This window comes from Sinocyclocheilus grahami, unplaced genomic scaffold, assembly GCF_001515645.1.
Source record: "Sinocyclocheilus grahami isolate Dianchi unplaced genomic scaffold, SAMN03320097.WGS_v1.1 scaffold2.1, whole genome shotgun sequence".
NCBI classification, from domain to species: domain Eukaryota; kingdom Metazoa; phylum Chordata; class Actinopteri; order Cypriniformes; family Cyprinidae; genus Sinocyclocheilus; species Sinocyclocheilus grahami.
In genome coordinates, this window is record NW_015505181.1 from 2,019,299 (window position 1) to 2,034,510 (window position 15,212).

General features: G+C 36.6%; 1 protein-coding gene across 1 annotated transcript in view; it reads right to left on the reverse strand.

The window, feature by feature from the left end:
- Positions 1–15,212, reverse strand: part of LOC107553310 (liprin-alpha-2-like) — a 115,701-nt gene continuing 100,489 nt past the window's right edge. Inside the window, exons 14-29 of the mRNA XM_016235536.1 lie at positions 13,072–13,300; positions 12,886–12,921; positions 12,543–12,673; positions 9,850–9,968; positions 9,635–9,716; positions 8,503–8,584; positions 8,106–8,306; positions 7,067–7,129; positions 6,701–6,727; positions 5,554–5,729; positions 5,369–5,466; positions 3,168–3,343; positions 2,842–2,910; positions 1,560–1,737; positions 1,197–1,293; positions 1–716 (exon numbers count right to left, since the gene is read on the reverse strand). Of these exons, the coding sequence (XP_016091022.1) occupies positions 1,232–1,293; positions 1,560–1,737; positions 2,842–2,910; positions 3,168–3,343; positions 5,369–5,466; positions 5,554–5,729; positions 6,701–6,727; positions 7,067–7,129; positions 8,106–8,306; positions 8,503–8,584; positions 9,635–9,716; positions 9,850–9,968; positions 12,543–12,673; positions 12,886–12,921; positions 13,072–13,300 (1,729 nt within the window). The 3' untranslated portion in view covers positions 1–716; positions 1,197–1,231. The remainder of the gene's footprint in view (positions 717–1,196; positions 1,294–1,559; positions 1,738–2,841; positions 2,911–3,167; positions 3,344–5,368; positions 5,467–5,553; positions 5,730–6,700; positions 6,728–7,066; positions 7,130–8,105; positions 8,307–8,502; positions 8,585–9,634; positions 9,717–9,849; positions 9,969–12,542; positions 12,674–12,885; positions 12,922–13,071; positions 13,301–15,212) is intronic.

Here is a 15,212-nt window from a genome sequence, read left to right on the forward strand (position 1 = left end):
TCTCCTGATGCTAAGTGAACTGAAGTCTATTGCTTTCCCTGATGCTCGACAGTATTTAGCATCATGGCTTTATACGATCTTAAAGTCCTGGAAGTGAATTATGTAGATAAGCACTGCTGATGTGAACACAAACACACATTTCTCCCGTCTTCACTGGTGTAAGACATTGATTACAACACCATTCTAGTAGACGGAGCTGTCTAACCGACAGGAAACAGTCACAACTGAGACTTTAAAATTCATGATATATTCATCTCCATATACAAGTCTGATATATATTTCCATAAAAAACATAATAGCATAATTTTCTGTTTTTCATATATACAGAGAAGTTGATTAATATCTTGCATAACCAAAGGGGAGAAAGCCTTATACAGTAAAATGCCAATGGCACACCCAAAAGAGCAGACTAGCACTGACAGACTACAGGGCCAAGTACACCAGTTAAGTACGACCACCACGAAGACTATATAACCGGGATTACTGGGAAACGACTGATATGATGAGATTTCTCCTTAACGGCTGCTATGTGTTCCATGCGCTCAGAGTTCATCTTTCTGTCCCCCTCTATTGCACGGTGTCCAAGAAAGCTCTGTTGTTGTTCAGGACAGGGGAAGGTTAACCCTTCCCTCATCCTTTCAACGTGTCCCCAGATTTTGGCACATTTCATTCTCGATAGGTCGCAAGCATATGTCCGTACAGGTAGTGGGAATGCACTGGCAGGGAAATGAAGTGAAGTCATAATTATAAAATGTGACATTTAAATACCTCATAATCACACAAACTAAATATATACTTGAATAAAAGCGGTCATGAGTTCATGTTCATGTAATCCATGAGACTGAATAAATATAAATGAAGGGACATTGAAAATTGAAGTAAAATAATGGAGTGCAATAATCCAAACCAGGATATTCTTTATGGATGTTAGGCTGCTGCTATGCAGTTGCAGCATAGCAGATGATGTTCTGATTGGTTACTAGGTGGCTCCCAGTGTGTTGCCTGGAACTTTCATTAAATTCTGTTTTACAGATGTTTATGCTACTTAAGCTTTGCATTCATACACTTGAAAAGAAAACTGACCATTCATGTACTGGACTAAAACAAAAATAAATAAAAAAAAATAAACCAAGAAATGAATCTGAGCATCATTAAACATCTTCACCTGAGCTGAGAGGCTGCAGTGAACAGCTTACCTGTTAGTGTGAGTGCAGTGATTAGTAAAAGCAAGTTAGCAGGAGTAAGTCCTGACAGCTGAGGGGTCTAGTCTCTGCGGGGCCGGGGGACCGGCTGCTGAACCACAGAGACACAGAAGGGAGAAAACATGCAGTGACAAACTGAAGGACCCTGACCTGTGCCATTAATATTAGTTACTTTAAACACATGCTTTTACAGTCAATATGCATACGTGTTTTGCAATGAGTGTTTTATGATTTACTGTATAAATGTTAGCAATGGCACTACTTGTTAGTACTGTACTGCAACCATTAAAAAGCAATGTGCTAATGGCAATGTTGAACTCATTTCAACCTTGTAAAACACCCTGCCCCCCTTTCTACCTTCTGGTTGCAGCTGTTTCTTGGGTACAGCCATAGAGGGGGGAATGGACATGGTGTTGAGGTGGAAGCCAGCGGGAAGAGTCTCTAAGGACCCTGGCATCATACCCAGGCCCTGGCCGTCCCTCGGCCTGAAGCGCTTACGCCACGATGGAGACCTTCGGAATGACTTGTCGTCACTCTATTGAAAGGGATGACATCACAATAACTGGGTTAAGATACTGTTCAAAACTCTGACTGCTCCAACATCTGTATTATTTCATATATGTGACCCTGGACCAAAAACCCAGTCATAAGGGTCAATTATTTTGAAATTGAGATTTATACATCATCTGAAAGCTGAATAAATAAGCTTTCCATTGATGTATGGTTGGTTATGATAGGACAATATTTGGCCGAGATCTGGAATCTGAGGTTGCAAAAAAATCTAAATATTGAGAAAATCGCCTTTACTGTTGTCCAAATGAAGTTCTTAGCAATGCATATTACTAATCAAAAATTAAGTTTTGATATATTTACAGTAGGAAATTTACAAAATATCTTCATGGAACATGATCTTTACTTAATATCCTAATGATTTTTGGCATAAAAATAAATCAATAATTTTGACCCATAAAATTTATTTTTGGCTATTGCTACAAATATACCCCAGCGACTTAAGACTGGTTTTGTGGTCCAGGGTCACATATGGCAACAGAGAAGTGAGTATCACAGCTAATTTCCTCGTTCTAGAGGGAACAAATGTCAGCATTAATGATGAGCAGTGCAATCTTGGCTACTTCAATGAAGGCTCTGGTTGCAGACAAGCACTCCCAATTCGCAAATGTAAAAGCAACTGTTGTTCATACATTTTTAATGCCATTTTGCATTTTTATTATAAAATTTGCATTTGTATGCTTTAAAGAAAAAGTGGTTACACAGATAGATACATAAATATGCTAGTCAAATTATCAATGAAAAGCGTCTGCGTCTTGCGGTTTGGGTCCCACTACTGCCAAGGCACAGCCTAGGCTCAGATGATTGGTTCCTGATGTATAGATGAAAATCCACCCAATCAAATTTCAGTATCCAGTAGTCATAAACGACTGATTCAAAAGACAACAGTTAAAAAAAAAATCATTATTTATATTACCATGACAGTTTTTAGCTACATACTTTTGGCTTCATTAGAAAACAAACGTAAATAGACTGCACAGAGTGCATATGACAAATTTACTTCTAGTGACCTCTAAAAAATTCAGAATTTTTTAGCTGAAATTCAACCAGAATCCAAATGTTCACCAACCTCTTCCAGGCGTCGATCCGTTCCCAATGCTAAGAGGTTATTAAATTCCCTCTCCAGAATCTGCCTGGCCTGGAAGACACAGAGATACAGGACTTTGGAAAGACCCCCAGTATGCTGAACCTCCATATCAGCTGAGTGAGTTTTCTATGCTAGAACATCAAATAAGTGCTCCCCAAGAATGAATGAATTAATACTTTATTGTCATTGCACGATTTGTCAAACGAGATTCAATTTGCAACTCCAATTTGCAATTTATAAATACATCAAATACATGGCAAGCAGGTATGGACCTTTAAACAGCTTTTTAACATTTGTGTGCTCCTCACCTGAGTGTTCTGCATGGGGATCTGTAGAATGAGGGCCAAGCTGCTGAAGTCAAACGTCTCATCCAAGGCAATGAGAGCTCCATGTACACTGCTTTCCAGCAGGTTATTACTGTACTCTTTCAGACCGATATTCTGAACCCACTGCATCACGTGATCATTGGTCCACACCAGGGTATCTGGGAGAGACAACAGTACATGAATTTGCTATTTCCTCAACTAGACACAAAATGGCTCATTGGTTTCATATTAAACTGATTCAAGTTCCAATATAGAGCTATAATATTTCTATCATATACAGTTTCCAAAGCGGGGGTTCGCGAACCCCTGAGGATTTGTGAAGGAACTGTGGGGGTTTGTGAGTTGATGAAAAGGTGGTATCCAATGTAAAATTAAAACAAGTAAATGGAGCTGTACAAAGATCTTATTATAGCATAGTGAAAATGCAGTGACTGAATTAAAAAAATTGCGTAATCTGATGATCTGCATATCTCAAAGTGAAACGCTGCACTGTATTTTGTGTCTAAGCTTCACAGTAAATGTCGCAAACTCCATCTCTTCATGTGCTGCAAGTTCAACATGCATTTAGGAACGTAATGTGTGCTATGTTCACTTTATTTACATATTTGCATAATTTTCATCATTTTTGTTGGCAGAAGTTTAGAGTATTACACAGATAAAATAAGTAAATATTCGGTATTTCGACAAAATAAAAACTAAAGGATTTGAAATGTTTGAAGGTTTTAATGTTTGAAAGTCAAGATTAGTATGGTAACTTGCATTTTAAAATAAAATTACTATAATATTATATTTTACAGTACAATTGTAATTTACAACACCAATTTCTGTATACATTTTTGTAAATCACAGTTAGACAACAACAACAACAACAACAACAATAATAATAATAATAATGTGGGCTGCGATACTGTCAAAATTGAAAAAATCCAAAAAGTATATAAAGTCAAACTAAAACACTTACTTAAAAAACATTAAATATTCTATTAACTTGCATGTCATGTGACCATTAACCGATATCAGAGAACCATGAATGTGAATGTGTCATTACATGATTGAAATATTAACTTAAAATCTCAGGGGATACTTCAAGGAACTCTTATAAAACATGTAAAAATATTGAATTCTCAACAACATGTATTGAGATATACAGTTTCCGTGATTTAAAATGACTCTGTGATATAAGACTTTCATCAGACAACCTCTAACCCATGCAGAAAACATTAATGAAGCGAATCTTCGAAGGGGTCTGTGTTTATAACAGTACTGGAAATATCTGTGTTTAGGTAACAGTATATGTGGAATGTGATCATTTTGCACAGCTGGCTAGCCTGCTTTCTGTTTGTACAATCCTGTGCATAATCTGTTTATGTGTGTGTGTGTGTCTTAAGCAGTTGGTGCGTGTGTCTTTAGCAATGAAGATGAAAGATTTAAAAAAGCTATGACAGCTGTGTCAAGTTCATGTGTTATGCTGAAGTTCAGCCAGGCGCCGCCCCTTTAAATGGATTTGACACTAAAAAGCTCAGCTGTTGACCTCTATCAGAGAACCATGAATGTGAATGTGTCATTACATGATTGAAATATTAACTTAAAATCTCAGAGGATACTTCAAGGAACTCTTATAAAACATATAAAAATATTGAATTCTCAACAACATGTATTGAGATATACAGTTTCCGTGATTTAAAATGACTCTGTGATATAAGACTTTCATCAGACAACCTCTAACCCATGCAGAAAACATTAATGAAGCGAATCTTCGAAGGGGTCTGTGTTTATAACAGTACTGGAAATATCTGTGTTTAGGTAACAGTATATGTGGAGTGTGATCATTTTGCACAGCTGGCTAGCCTGCTTTCTGTTTGTACAATCCTGTGCATAATCTGTTTATGTGTGTGTGTGTGTGTGTGTGCGTGTGTGTGTCTTAAGCAGTTGGTGCGTGTGTCTTTAGCAATGAAGATGAAAGATTTAAAAAAGCTATGACAGCTGTGTCAAGTTCATGTGTTATGCTGAAGTTCAGCCAGGCGCCGCCCCTTTAAATGGATTTGACACTAAAAAGCTGAGCTGTTGACCTCATGCATTCCTGCCACCAAAATGCAGATAACAGGTACGGCCACTAGATAGTGCTCTTCCCTTCCTAACTTAGAAGTATTGAATCCAGAGAGTGCATTGATAATTTCTCATACCTTTGATGTCATGTTGAAAATCCTCTCTTCTTCGCTCCAGCTCCTTCCTGTCATAGTTCAGCCTTTTTAAGCACATGATGCCATAATGCAAACTAGCCCTGTCGGGATGTAATGAATATAGCATTCCATACAAATCTGGTTCACACTGAGGTTGTTAAAAATGAGCAATCACTGCAATCATTTACCGGTGGAAGCTGTCCACCATCTTGAGATGTGTCCGCAGGTCTTTCTTAGTTAGGTGGTCCAGCATACGAGCATCCACTAAGCACTCCATGAAGTAGCTGCGGTACTGAGGCAGGCCGAGACTGGGCAGCCACTCGTTCCCAATCCACTCATGGTTCATGTCACCATATGCTAGTGTCTGAGAAAGAAAAGAGATATTATTTTACTGTGCCTCTATCAAATGAATCTTACACGGGTTTAGTTCATTCATTTTAATTCTATCTTACACAGAGACCCATAAATGTATTAGTATTATTTTATAAAATAAAAAAAAATAATATTTATAGTTCTTATATACATTTACATTATATAATAAAATAATACTAAATTGTAACATAGTGTTAATAATATTACTAATTTATTATTATATAATAATTCATTATTTTTAATAATATTTTGTAATAATATAATAATTTAAAAATGCATTTTGGCCTATAAAAAGTAATATCATCATAACTGCTGATCATGATCATAACTACCCAATTTTACCAAAATCATTGTATTCCTTACATATGTGACCCTGGAGCACAAAACCAGTCTTAAGTCGCTGGGGTATATTTGTAGCAATAACCAAAAATACATTGTATGGGTCAAAATTATAGATTTTTCTTTTAAGCCAAAAATCATTAGGATATTAAGTAAAGATCATGTTCCATGAAGATATTTTGTAAATTTCCTACCGTAAATATATAAAAACTAAATTTTTGATTAGTAATATGCATTGCTAAGATTTTCATTTGGACAACTTTAAAGGTGATTTACTTAGATTTTTTTTGCACCCTCAGATTCTAGATTTTCAAATAGTTGTATCTCGACCAAATATTGTCCTATCCTAACAAGCCATACATCAATGGAAAGCTTATTTATTCAGTTTTTTTAGCTGATGTATAAATCTCAATTTTGAAAAATTGACATTTAAGACTGGTTTTGTGGTCCAGGGTCAAATATACAGTACAACTGCAGAAATTTCCATTCCAAATTAGAATTTTCTGAAAATCTAACAAAGACTGTAATTTTTTTTCCTACGCCATAAACATACCAAGCTAATAACGGACTTTTAAATTTAAAAGAAAGTGAAGAGCACACAAAAGAAGTCACTGGAAGGCTCACCTGAGCCCAGCTTCCTTCATCATTCTCCTGTCAGTCAGCGTGTTAGAGCACAGAGGAGAGTGTTAACAATGCACTCTTCTAGCTAAATAAGCTCAGTCCAGTCAGAGTAGATGAAGTGCACACCAAGCAACAGCGTCTGTGGTTGTTACTAGGTAACATTTATTGCAAATGCGATTAAATATGAAATAATTTTGCAAAGCGACAGGACAACAATCACACAGAAACATGCAAAAAGGTTTAATAAGCGCACTCTTTGGGGGGGATGGGGGTGGATTCAGGGGCAACAGGCTGGGGGTTGTGAGGGCTGCGGAAGCGTGGCATATGCATGGCACCGCAGGCACAAGGGAGTCACCCAGATGGACTAACCATTTTGGTCGAGGATGCCATGTTTTCCATCTCCTCGTGGGTCACCCACACATTTCCGGAAGACTGAACAGAGACAAAGAGGCACACACACAGATAAATGATCACAAATGGCACAGTCCTCATAAACACCTTTACAGCAAAATCCCTTTAAGGCAAGTTGGTCCAGTTGGCAGTCATGTTACTAACACCCCCAAGGCAATTATTTTCAATGTATGTAATAGGTGTATAGATGCCTATTTTAACCTGAATTAGGACCAAAATCACCAATAACTTATTAATGTTTAAATAAAACATAATATATTTTATATCTATATTTTTTTGTTCAGCAAAATTATTATAAAGATGATTTAATTAATACAATTATTTTTATATAATTATTTTATTTCACAAAAAATTTAAATAATAATTATAATAATAACTAAAATTATTATACAAAGATTATAATTTATTTTATAATCATTAAAAAATTCTTACATTTATATTTAAATGATTATAATTACTATACATTGTATAATTATAAATAATTCATTATTTGTACATTAATAATGCTAAATAAAATAAAATACATTTATACAACAATATATTACATATATATTTTACACAAATTATAATACAGATTATTTAATTTTATATATTTTTTATTTTTATATAATTACTGTATATAAATAATGATTAAAATAATAATGAAATAAATAATACAATTACTATAATTGTATCAATTATTTTAATTAATTATTATTCTAAAATAATAAAATACATTTTACAACAATATATTAAATATATTTTTGTTACACAAATTGCTGTCATGAAGATTATTTCATTATAAAATAATAATTAATATACAAAAATATTATGATTTTATAAAATTACTATAATTAATTCATTCTTAATAATTATTTAAAAATAAAATAAATTTATCTCTAAACCATAGCAATGAGACAATGACAGAGGACTAGCACTGACTAACTTATGATTCATATTTGTTTTCCGTTTGAGACTGTATATGTGAAAATGAGCAGTTTAAGGTCAGAGCTCTTACAGTGTGTGAGGTGAGGGGAGCTGACGGACTCGTCAGTGACACCATTTCTTGAATGGCTAGCCTCAGCTTCAACCGATGCAGTGGGTTACTGATGCCGATCTCTCTCTGAATCTCCGTGTCTGATAGTGCTGACATGATGGCGCCGCTCTTCACGTTGGCACGACACGCCGCCACGTACCAAGCTGGCATGCCCAACCACAGCTGGAGGATGTCAGAGAGAAGACCGTCAAGATGCATCTTCATTATCTCCATCATCATCAGAGCGAGTAAGTAATTATCATAATTATTGTTATCCGTATCCCCCCCCCCCATGATTTGTGTGATTATAATCATGGAGATCATGAGTGCTGTGCTCATTACTGCACAGTGGGAGGGATGGTGTCTGATGTCTCTGTACCTCGAGCCAGGAGACCACAGTTGGGCCATCCCACTGAGCAAAAGGAAGCCCTTTCCTCCTAGCATCCTCCAGCAGTTCATGTCTGATAGCAGACAAAGAAAGGTCAGAGCTTAGAGGAAATATAACCCCAGTCACATCAAACTCACATCAGTCTGAACATATGAAGCATACAGTGAAGTGGTTAAACAATATGGGGATTTTAACATCAATTCTGGCTGATATACACTACCATTCAAAAGAATGGAGTCATTAAAATGTATAAATGTTTTAATGTTATTGATAGTTTATATTTAGCATGAAAGTGGACCTAGATTCAAATCAAATCAAAATAAATAAATAAATAAAATATAATATTTTTTTATTATTTACACTGACATTTTAAAGTTTGAGCGCTGTAAGATTTATTTTTCTTACCAAGGTTGCATTTATTTGATAAAAAAAATCTAGTAATAACATTAATATTGTGAAATATTTTCTGTTTTAATCTATATTAAAATGTAATTTATTCCTGTGATGGCAAAGCTGAATTTTCAGCAGCCAATACTCAGGTCTTGATGTATTTATTAATTTATTTTTTAATATTTATAAAAATTTTTAATAAATGTTATACATTTTTATTAACTTATTTTCATTGTATTGGAGAATAGCACTAGGATATTCTCCTAACATCATCTATTTTATTAGATAGGCTATCCAATTTCTTTTCCTCTTCTAACACCCAAACAAGAAGCTCATTTTGTTCTTAGAGCAGTGCCAAAATGGACACGCACACACACACACACACACACACAAATCCACATGGCAGGTGCTAATAAGGAAACCTATTTTTTCTGTCACGCTAATGGTCAGGGGACAGAGATAAGATGAGGACATGCTCTACAAGATGGTAAAGTATGCTTAAATGAGGCCATGTTATTAGTCTACTATTAAGCGTTATTTGTAACTTGTTTATCTGCAGGAAATGGCACTTTGCCATCCAATTGATTGGCCATTTGCTTTAATTGAACTGTGTAATTAGGTAATAGATTAGATTAGGTCAGATTAGTGAATGTCTCAGGGTGATTTGATGGGCGTCAGGGTGAAGGATCTATATGAGTGAGAATCACAGAGTGATAAAGCAGAGAAGACCTACTTTTTCTTCATCCTGCGGTCTCGCTCTGCTTGTGTGCCCAGTTTGCTCAAGGTCATGGTATCTCCAATGACCATCTCGAAATCTCACGTGTCACAACATATTAAAATACAGTTAGTTACGGAGTATGCAACCTTCATTTGCTTAGATCTCTGTAAAGGTATTGAAAACCAGACATTTCCTGCATGGAATGTGTGTATGTGTTTGTTTCATGATACCTGGAATGACAGGTGGCGTCACCTGGCCGTCCTTGCTCAAAGGCTGATCTAAACGTGCTTTTTCCTTCTTGCCAAAGAGACGGCCAATAGAGGACTTTATGCCCTTCTTTTTGTTGCCCCTAAGCAGAGAGAGAAAGAGAAAGTGAGAAAAAGAGAGACATTGTGTGACTTAAAGCATCTTAAAGTGATAGTCCACCCATAAATGAATATTCTGCCATCATTAACTCACCCTCATGACTTTCCAAACCTAAATGACTTTTTCTTCTGTGGAACATAGAACATTTTTTGAAGAATGTTGCTTATTACATTTTCGGTACCCACTAACTTCCATTATAAGTACAAAAAAAATTCAGTATTGATTAGTTACCAACAGTGTTCAAAATATCATTAGTGTTCTGCAGAATACAGATTTGGGTTGACATGAGAGTGAGTAAATGATAAAAAATTTAAATTTTTAGGTGGACTATCCCTTTAAGGCCTGCAGAAACAGTAACAGTGGTGAGGCCTGGTGCCCTTAATAACTGCTAGATTAAAGGCATCACTTATGATAGGCATCACTATCACTACAATGATAAAAATCCATTCACTCCTTTTTTTTTTTAATCCCCCCAAAAAACCAAAGTCTCAATTATCAAGTCGTTTTGAATTTCTGAGCAGTATGACATCATACTGCTTAGGCCCCGCCTACGACCGGTGACGGACTGTCCCGTGTTAACATACTTCCGCCCTCGGCCAGTTGTTAGCTGTCTTCCATTTTCTCCCCGCTCGAGCAGCTGTAGCGACAACAACGTATCGTAAGCAATGCGGGTGTTTTGTAGTTGGATGTAAAAGTGAACGCAAGAGTCTTAATTTTCTCCCGACATCAGAGCCACTGAGGATGCAATGGATTGGTTTTGTTTTTGATGGTAACGCACCACAGAATACACAAAAAACGGAAGAGAAAGGTGGGGTGAGCAGTAGCTCATTATCATTTAAAGAGACGTGCACCGAAACATTTAAAAAAGGTGTGTGAACAATGCCTCACACTGTATAACATGCATGATCATTTCTGTTTGTAATCTTTTAATCAGACTAACTGCCTGCCTCGCTGAGAAATGTTTCGTTATTCCTGCACTCTTATTTGGTTCTATCGAAGCCAATTCAATTGTAATGAAATCACTCCTCCCCTGACATCACCATAAATTTGTGTAAAGCATTCAATCTTGATAGAGCTGGGCTGCTCTGAGATGCAGTATATATCCCCAACAGTGATGTGGGAGTAGGAAGGACAGAGAGAGACTGAAAAAATGCACATCAGGCTTGATTTCTTGCTTTGATTCAAGTCAATGTGTATTAGTCTGAGTGTGCAGGACATCGTCTGAATGCCTTATTTAAATTAAATTAGCCAGAATACAAAAGTGTGATTTGTATTCGACAATACCCATGGCAGCTCATCATTAAAATTAGCCGTATAAAACATCACACACAGCTAAAACCTCACAGAGCTTAAATAGCAGATGATGCTCTGGAGAGAACACCTGGAGCAACATAATTAAAAGCACAATATGATGGCTAAATACGATGCTGCCCACTGGAAAATAATTTTGAAATTCTTAGTATAAGTAAGTTTACAGAGATTTTATTTTTGATGTTTTTATTTAGCATTAAACGTGGACCTAGGTTCAAATCCTGACATAACATATAATATATGATATACATGATAAATAATATGTTATCTAATAAATATTATTAAATGTCTATATTACGTTGATAAAATATATAATGTCTATGTTATATTGATAAAATATAATATTCAAAAGTTTGGGGCAAGTAAATTTTTTATGCTTTTAATAGAAGCCTCCTGTGCTAACCAAGGTTACAGTTATTTGATTAAAAATAAAGTAAAAAGTATGACTGTTAAATATCATTACAATTTAAAAGAGCTGTTTTCTGTTTTAATATGTTTCAAAATGTAATTTTGTCCCATGACTCAAAAGCCGAATCATTCTAATATGCTGATTTGTTGCTCAAGAAACATTGCTTACTTATTATTATTATTATCAATGTTGAAAACAGATGTGCTGCTTAATATTTTTGTGGAAACTGTGATACATTTGTTCAGGATTATTTGATGAATAGAAAGTTCAAAAGAACAGCATTTCTGGAAAATCTCTATGGAAAACAGCATATTTTATATTTTGTCTGTTAAACAAATACAAGTTAAAAACGATAAAAGAGCAAATGATCTGCTATAGGTATAACTTAATTGAATAGAAAAATTTAATACATTTTTAGAATTTAATATTAATTCAGATACATTAATATTAGTACATATATAATATTAACAAAGATTAATACATGTGAATGAGGTTTAGACAAACACTTTTTTTTACCTACAATAATCAACTTATTTTCAAAGATTTAAGATCTGCTTGGCTCACAAGTCTGTGGTGTATTGCGCATGACACACCTGGAGGAGTATTACAGAACAAATGTGGGTCACATATGACTTGAACAAAGGCAAACTGACAGTAATTAACTAGTTTATAGACCCATAGTCTCAAGAGCAGCTGAGTGTGTTTGGAAAATCTCTGCCTATAACACTCTCACCTCAAGTGTGCCTGCTGGGAAAATTATGTCTCATCCAGTTCAATCAGAGAGGGATCTATTAGCACCTGAGACGTGACCGTCTGTGGATTTGTGTGTGCGTTTACCCTCGGCCATCCTCAAGGCTTCCTGTTAGCTGAGCGAAGTTCATTTGGTCTAGTCTGAGACTGCGGGGGGAGGAAGGGGGCGACGTCTCACACTTGATGGTGGTCTTGTCCTCTCGGGCCTCCACAGGGGACTGGGACAAAAACACACAAACAAAATCAGCTCGATATCGCCTCATGCAAAAAACTAATTACATTACCCTCATATCCCTGAACACAAACTCATTAATACTTAGTCACCTATTAAGTTCATGTTTTTCATCCTCACTATCTAATGCACACACACTGAATTAGCACAAGCAAGTAAATCTTTGCTGAAGTCATTAAAAGATGTAGAGACACTTACAGCCACTCGCCTGCGATGTTTCCTTAAATCACTAGGCTGAAGTGTTTAATGGCAGTTTAAACGCAGGAAGAAAGAGACAAAGGAAAATGCAAGGTGACAGATGATTTAGTGCTGTCAGTCTTAGAAAAAGGCGATTTAACAGGGTTAACACAACATAAAAGCATTGCAATGTGAAGCAAGGATCACCAAGGTCATGATGCCCAATTCGTGGGCCGCTGAACCGGATGTCAGTTTGGGTGTGGATCGGCCGCTAACGGGAGGTGATGAACTGGCCAGAGAAAGGGCGGTGACGGAGGTGGGGATGGAGGAGCGTGGCCGCAGTGTCACGTTGAGGCCATCCATGCTGCCGCTGTTCACCCGACTCTCAATCTCATCTGCCCGGAGCTCCGCTGATTCCCTCTCTACCTGGATCATTCTGGAACAGAAGGAAAGAGAGACTCAGCACCTGGATGGCAAGAATTGCATCGATTCACTTCAGAAGACCTTTATTCACCCCCCCTGGAGGCATGTGAAGCACTTTTTATGATGGATGGATGCACTTTATTTTGCTTCAAAATCTCGACCCCCATTCACTGCCATTATAACGCATGGAAGAGCCAGGACATTTTTAATATAACTCTGATTGTATTCGTCTGAAAGAAGAAAGCCATACACCTAGGATGGCTTAAGTGTGAGTAAATCATGGGGTAATTTTCATTTTTTGGGTGAATTATCCCTTTAAAAGTATACATAAAACACATACCCAAATCCCCAGACAGTACATTCTCTCTGCAGAATACACTACAAATCAAAGCCAAACTCGAATCATAAGGGTTTCTGAAGAGCAGTAGGCACATCTGCAATCCTGCAATTGTGCAGTTCTACTTTTAAATAATGTAATGAATTAAAACATGTGACACACTCAATTGTATGCCTTATTTAAGTGCATAATGTGTAACCATGAATGGCTATGTATATAATATATACTATATACTATACAGTATACTATACACTATACATTATATTATAATGGTGGCTAAAATTAATTGTGAAACCAAAAATGCATTACTAATAGCTTTATAGTGCATTATGTATTCAGCCTTCAAAGAAAATGAAGGCTGACAATGACTCCTCTTGATATTTGTTAATATTCATGCAGTGGAAGCATATTCTGTTGAACCCTCATGAGTTTAAGCCACAGCTCAGGTCGTGAGTCATCGCTATCTGCACAATGCTGCACATTTCAGGTAATAGCCCTGCTATTGTCTGGCATTTATATTCATCCACAACTCAGAATCAATCTGTGTGATGGGCATATTCAACTTACAGACTTACAAATATTGTCATATATGACAGATGGTTTGTACCGCCAGCGCTTTGTGCTGCTGAAAGGAATCCAGACAGCTCGGTATCAGGACAAGCTTCAGAGCACTGTTTGGATTTAGACTGAAGTTTTTGGCCTGCCTGACAGTTTCTGTTACCGTACTTGTTATATCTGCGGGCCGCCAGAGCACAGAGACACGCATGTGCTCTTTTAGTCTGCATGCAGGCCCTAAGTCATTCTGAAAACGAAAAAAGGTCATTGAGTTTGAGAAGAAAGTTGGCTCTGGCTGTAACTGGCCACACATCTGAAGACTGTATTCAACAAACCATGTGTTTAGAGCACAAGCTCGGATCAATAAGACAAATGAATGTGACATTTTAAGGATCTAAGCTGCTAATGCCTGAGGCAGATGATTAGATTTCACGCAAGTCACGAGATATGTCAGATTAGAAGCATTCATATACTTAAGCAAGTACTGTATAGTGTAACCCTGAACTGATAAAGGGCGTTTCTACTATTTTAAGAGGGTGTTTAAGCTGGCAGTAGTTAAAGGGTCAATATTAGGGATGGAACGATTACCGGTTTCACGATAAATCACGATAAAATGCACTGACGGTTAGTATTACCGTTTAAAATGTAATTATCATCAAAACCGTGTTTGATTATCGCGCTTTTGAAAACTCGCGGTAAATCCTGTCCAGCCAACATCAGTCTGACACAGAAGCAGCATGCAGTGTTGTTGTTGTTTTTTTTGCACGAGACGAAATGGCGGAAGGCAGTGACAGCGCTCGGGAGATTTTTCAGCCATCTAAGAGGACCAAAATCGGTGGTCTGGTCGTATTTTGGCTTTTACAAGAGTCCTGAAGGCAATTTAATCGAGGACGGTCACCCTGTCTGCTGATCTTGCAAGAAGAAAGTAGCTGCAAAAGGGGGAAATGCATCAAATTTGCTCAGTCATCTTCGTGACCACCACCCACTGTTATATAGCGAATGCAAGGTAACTTTTACCTCAATACCAAAACTA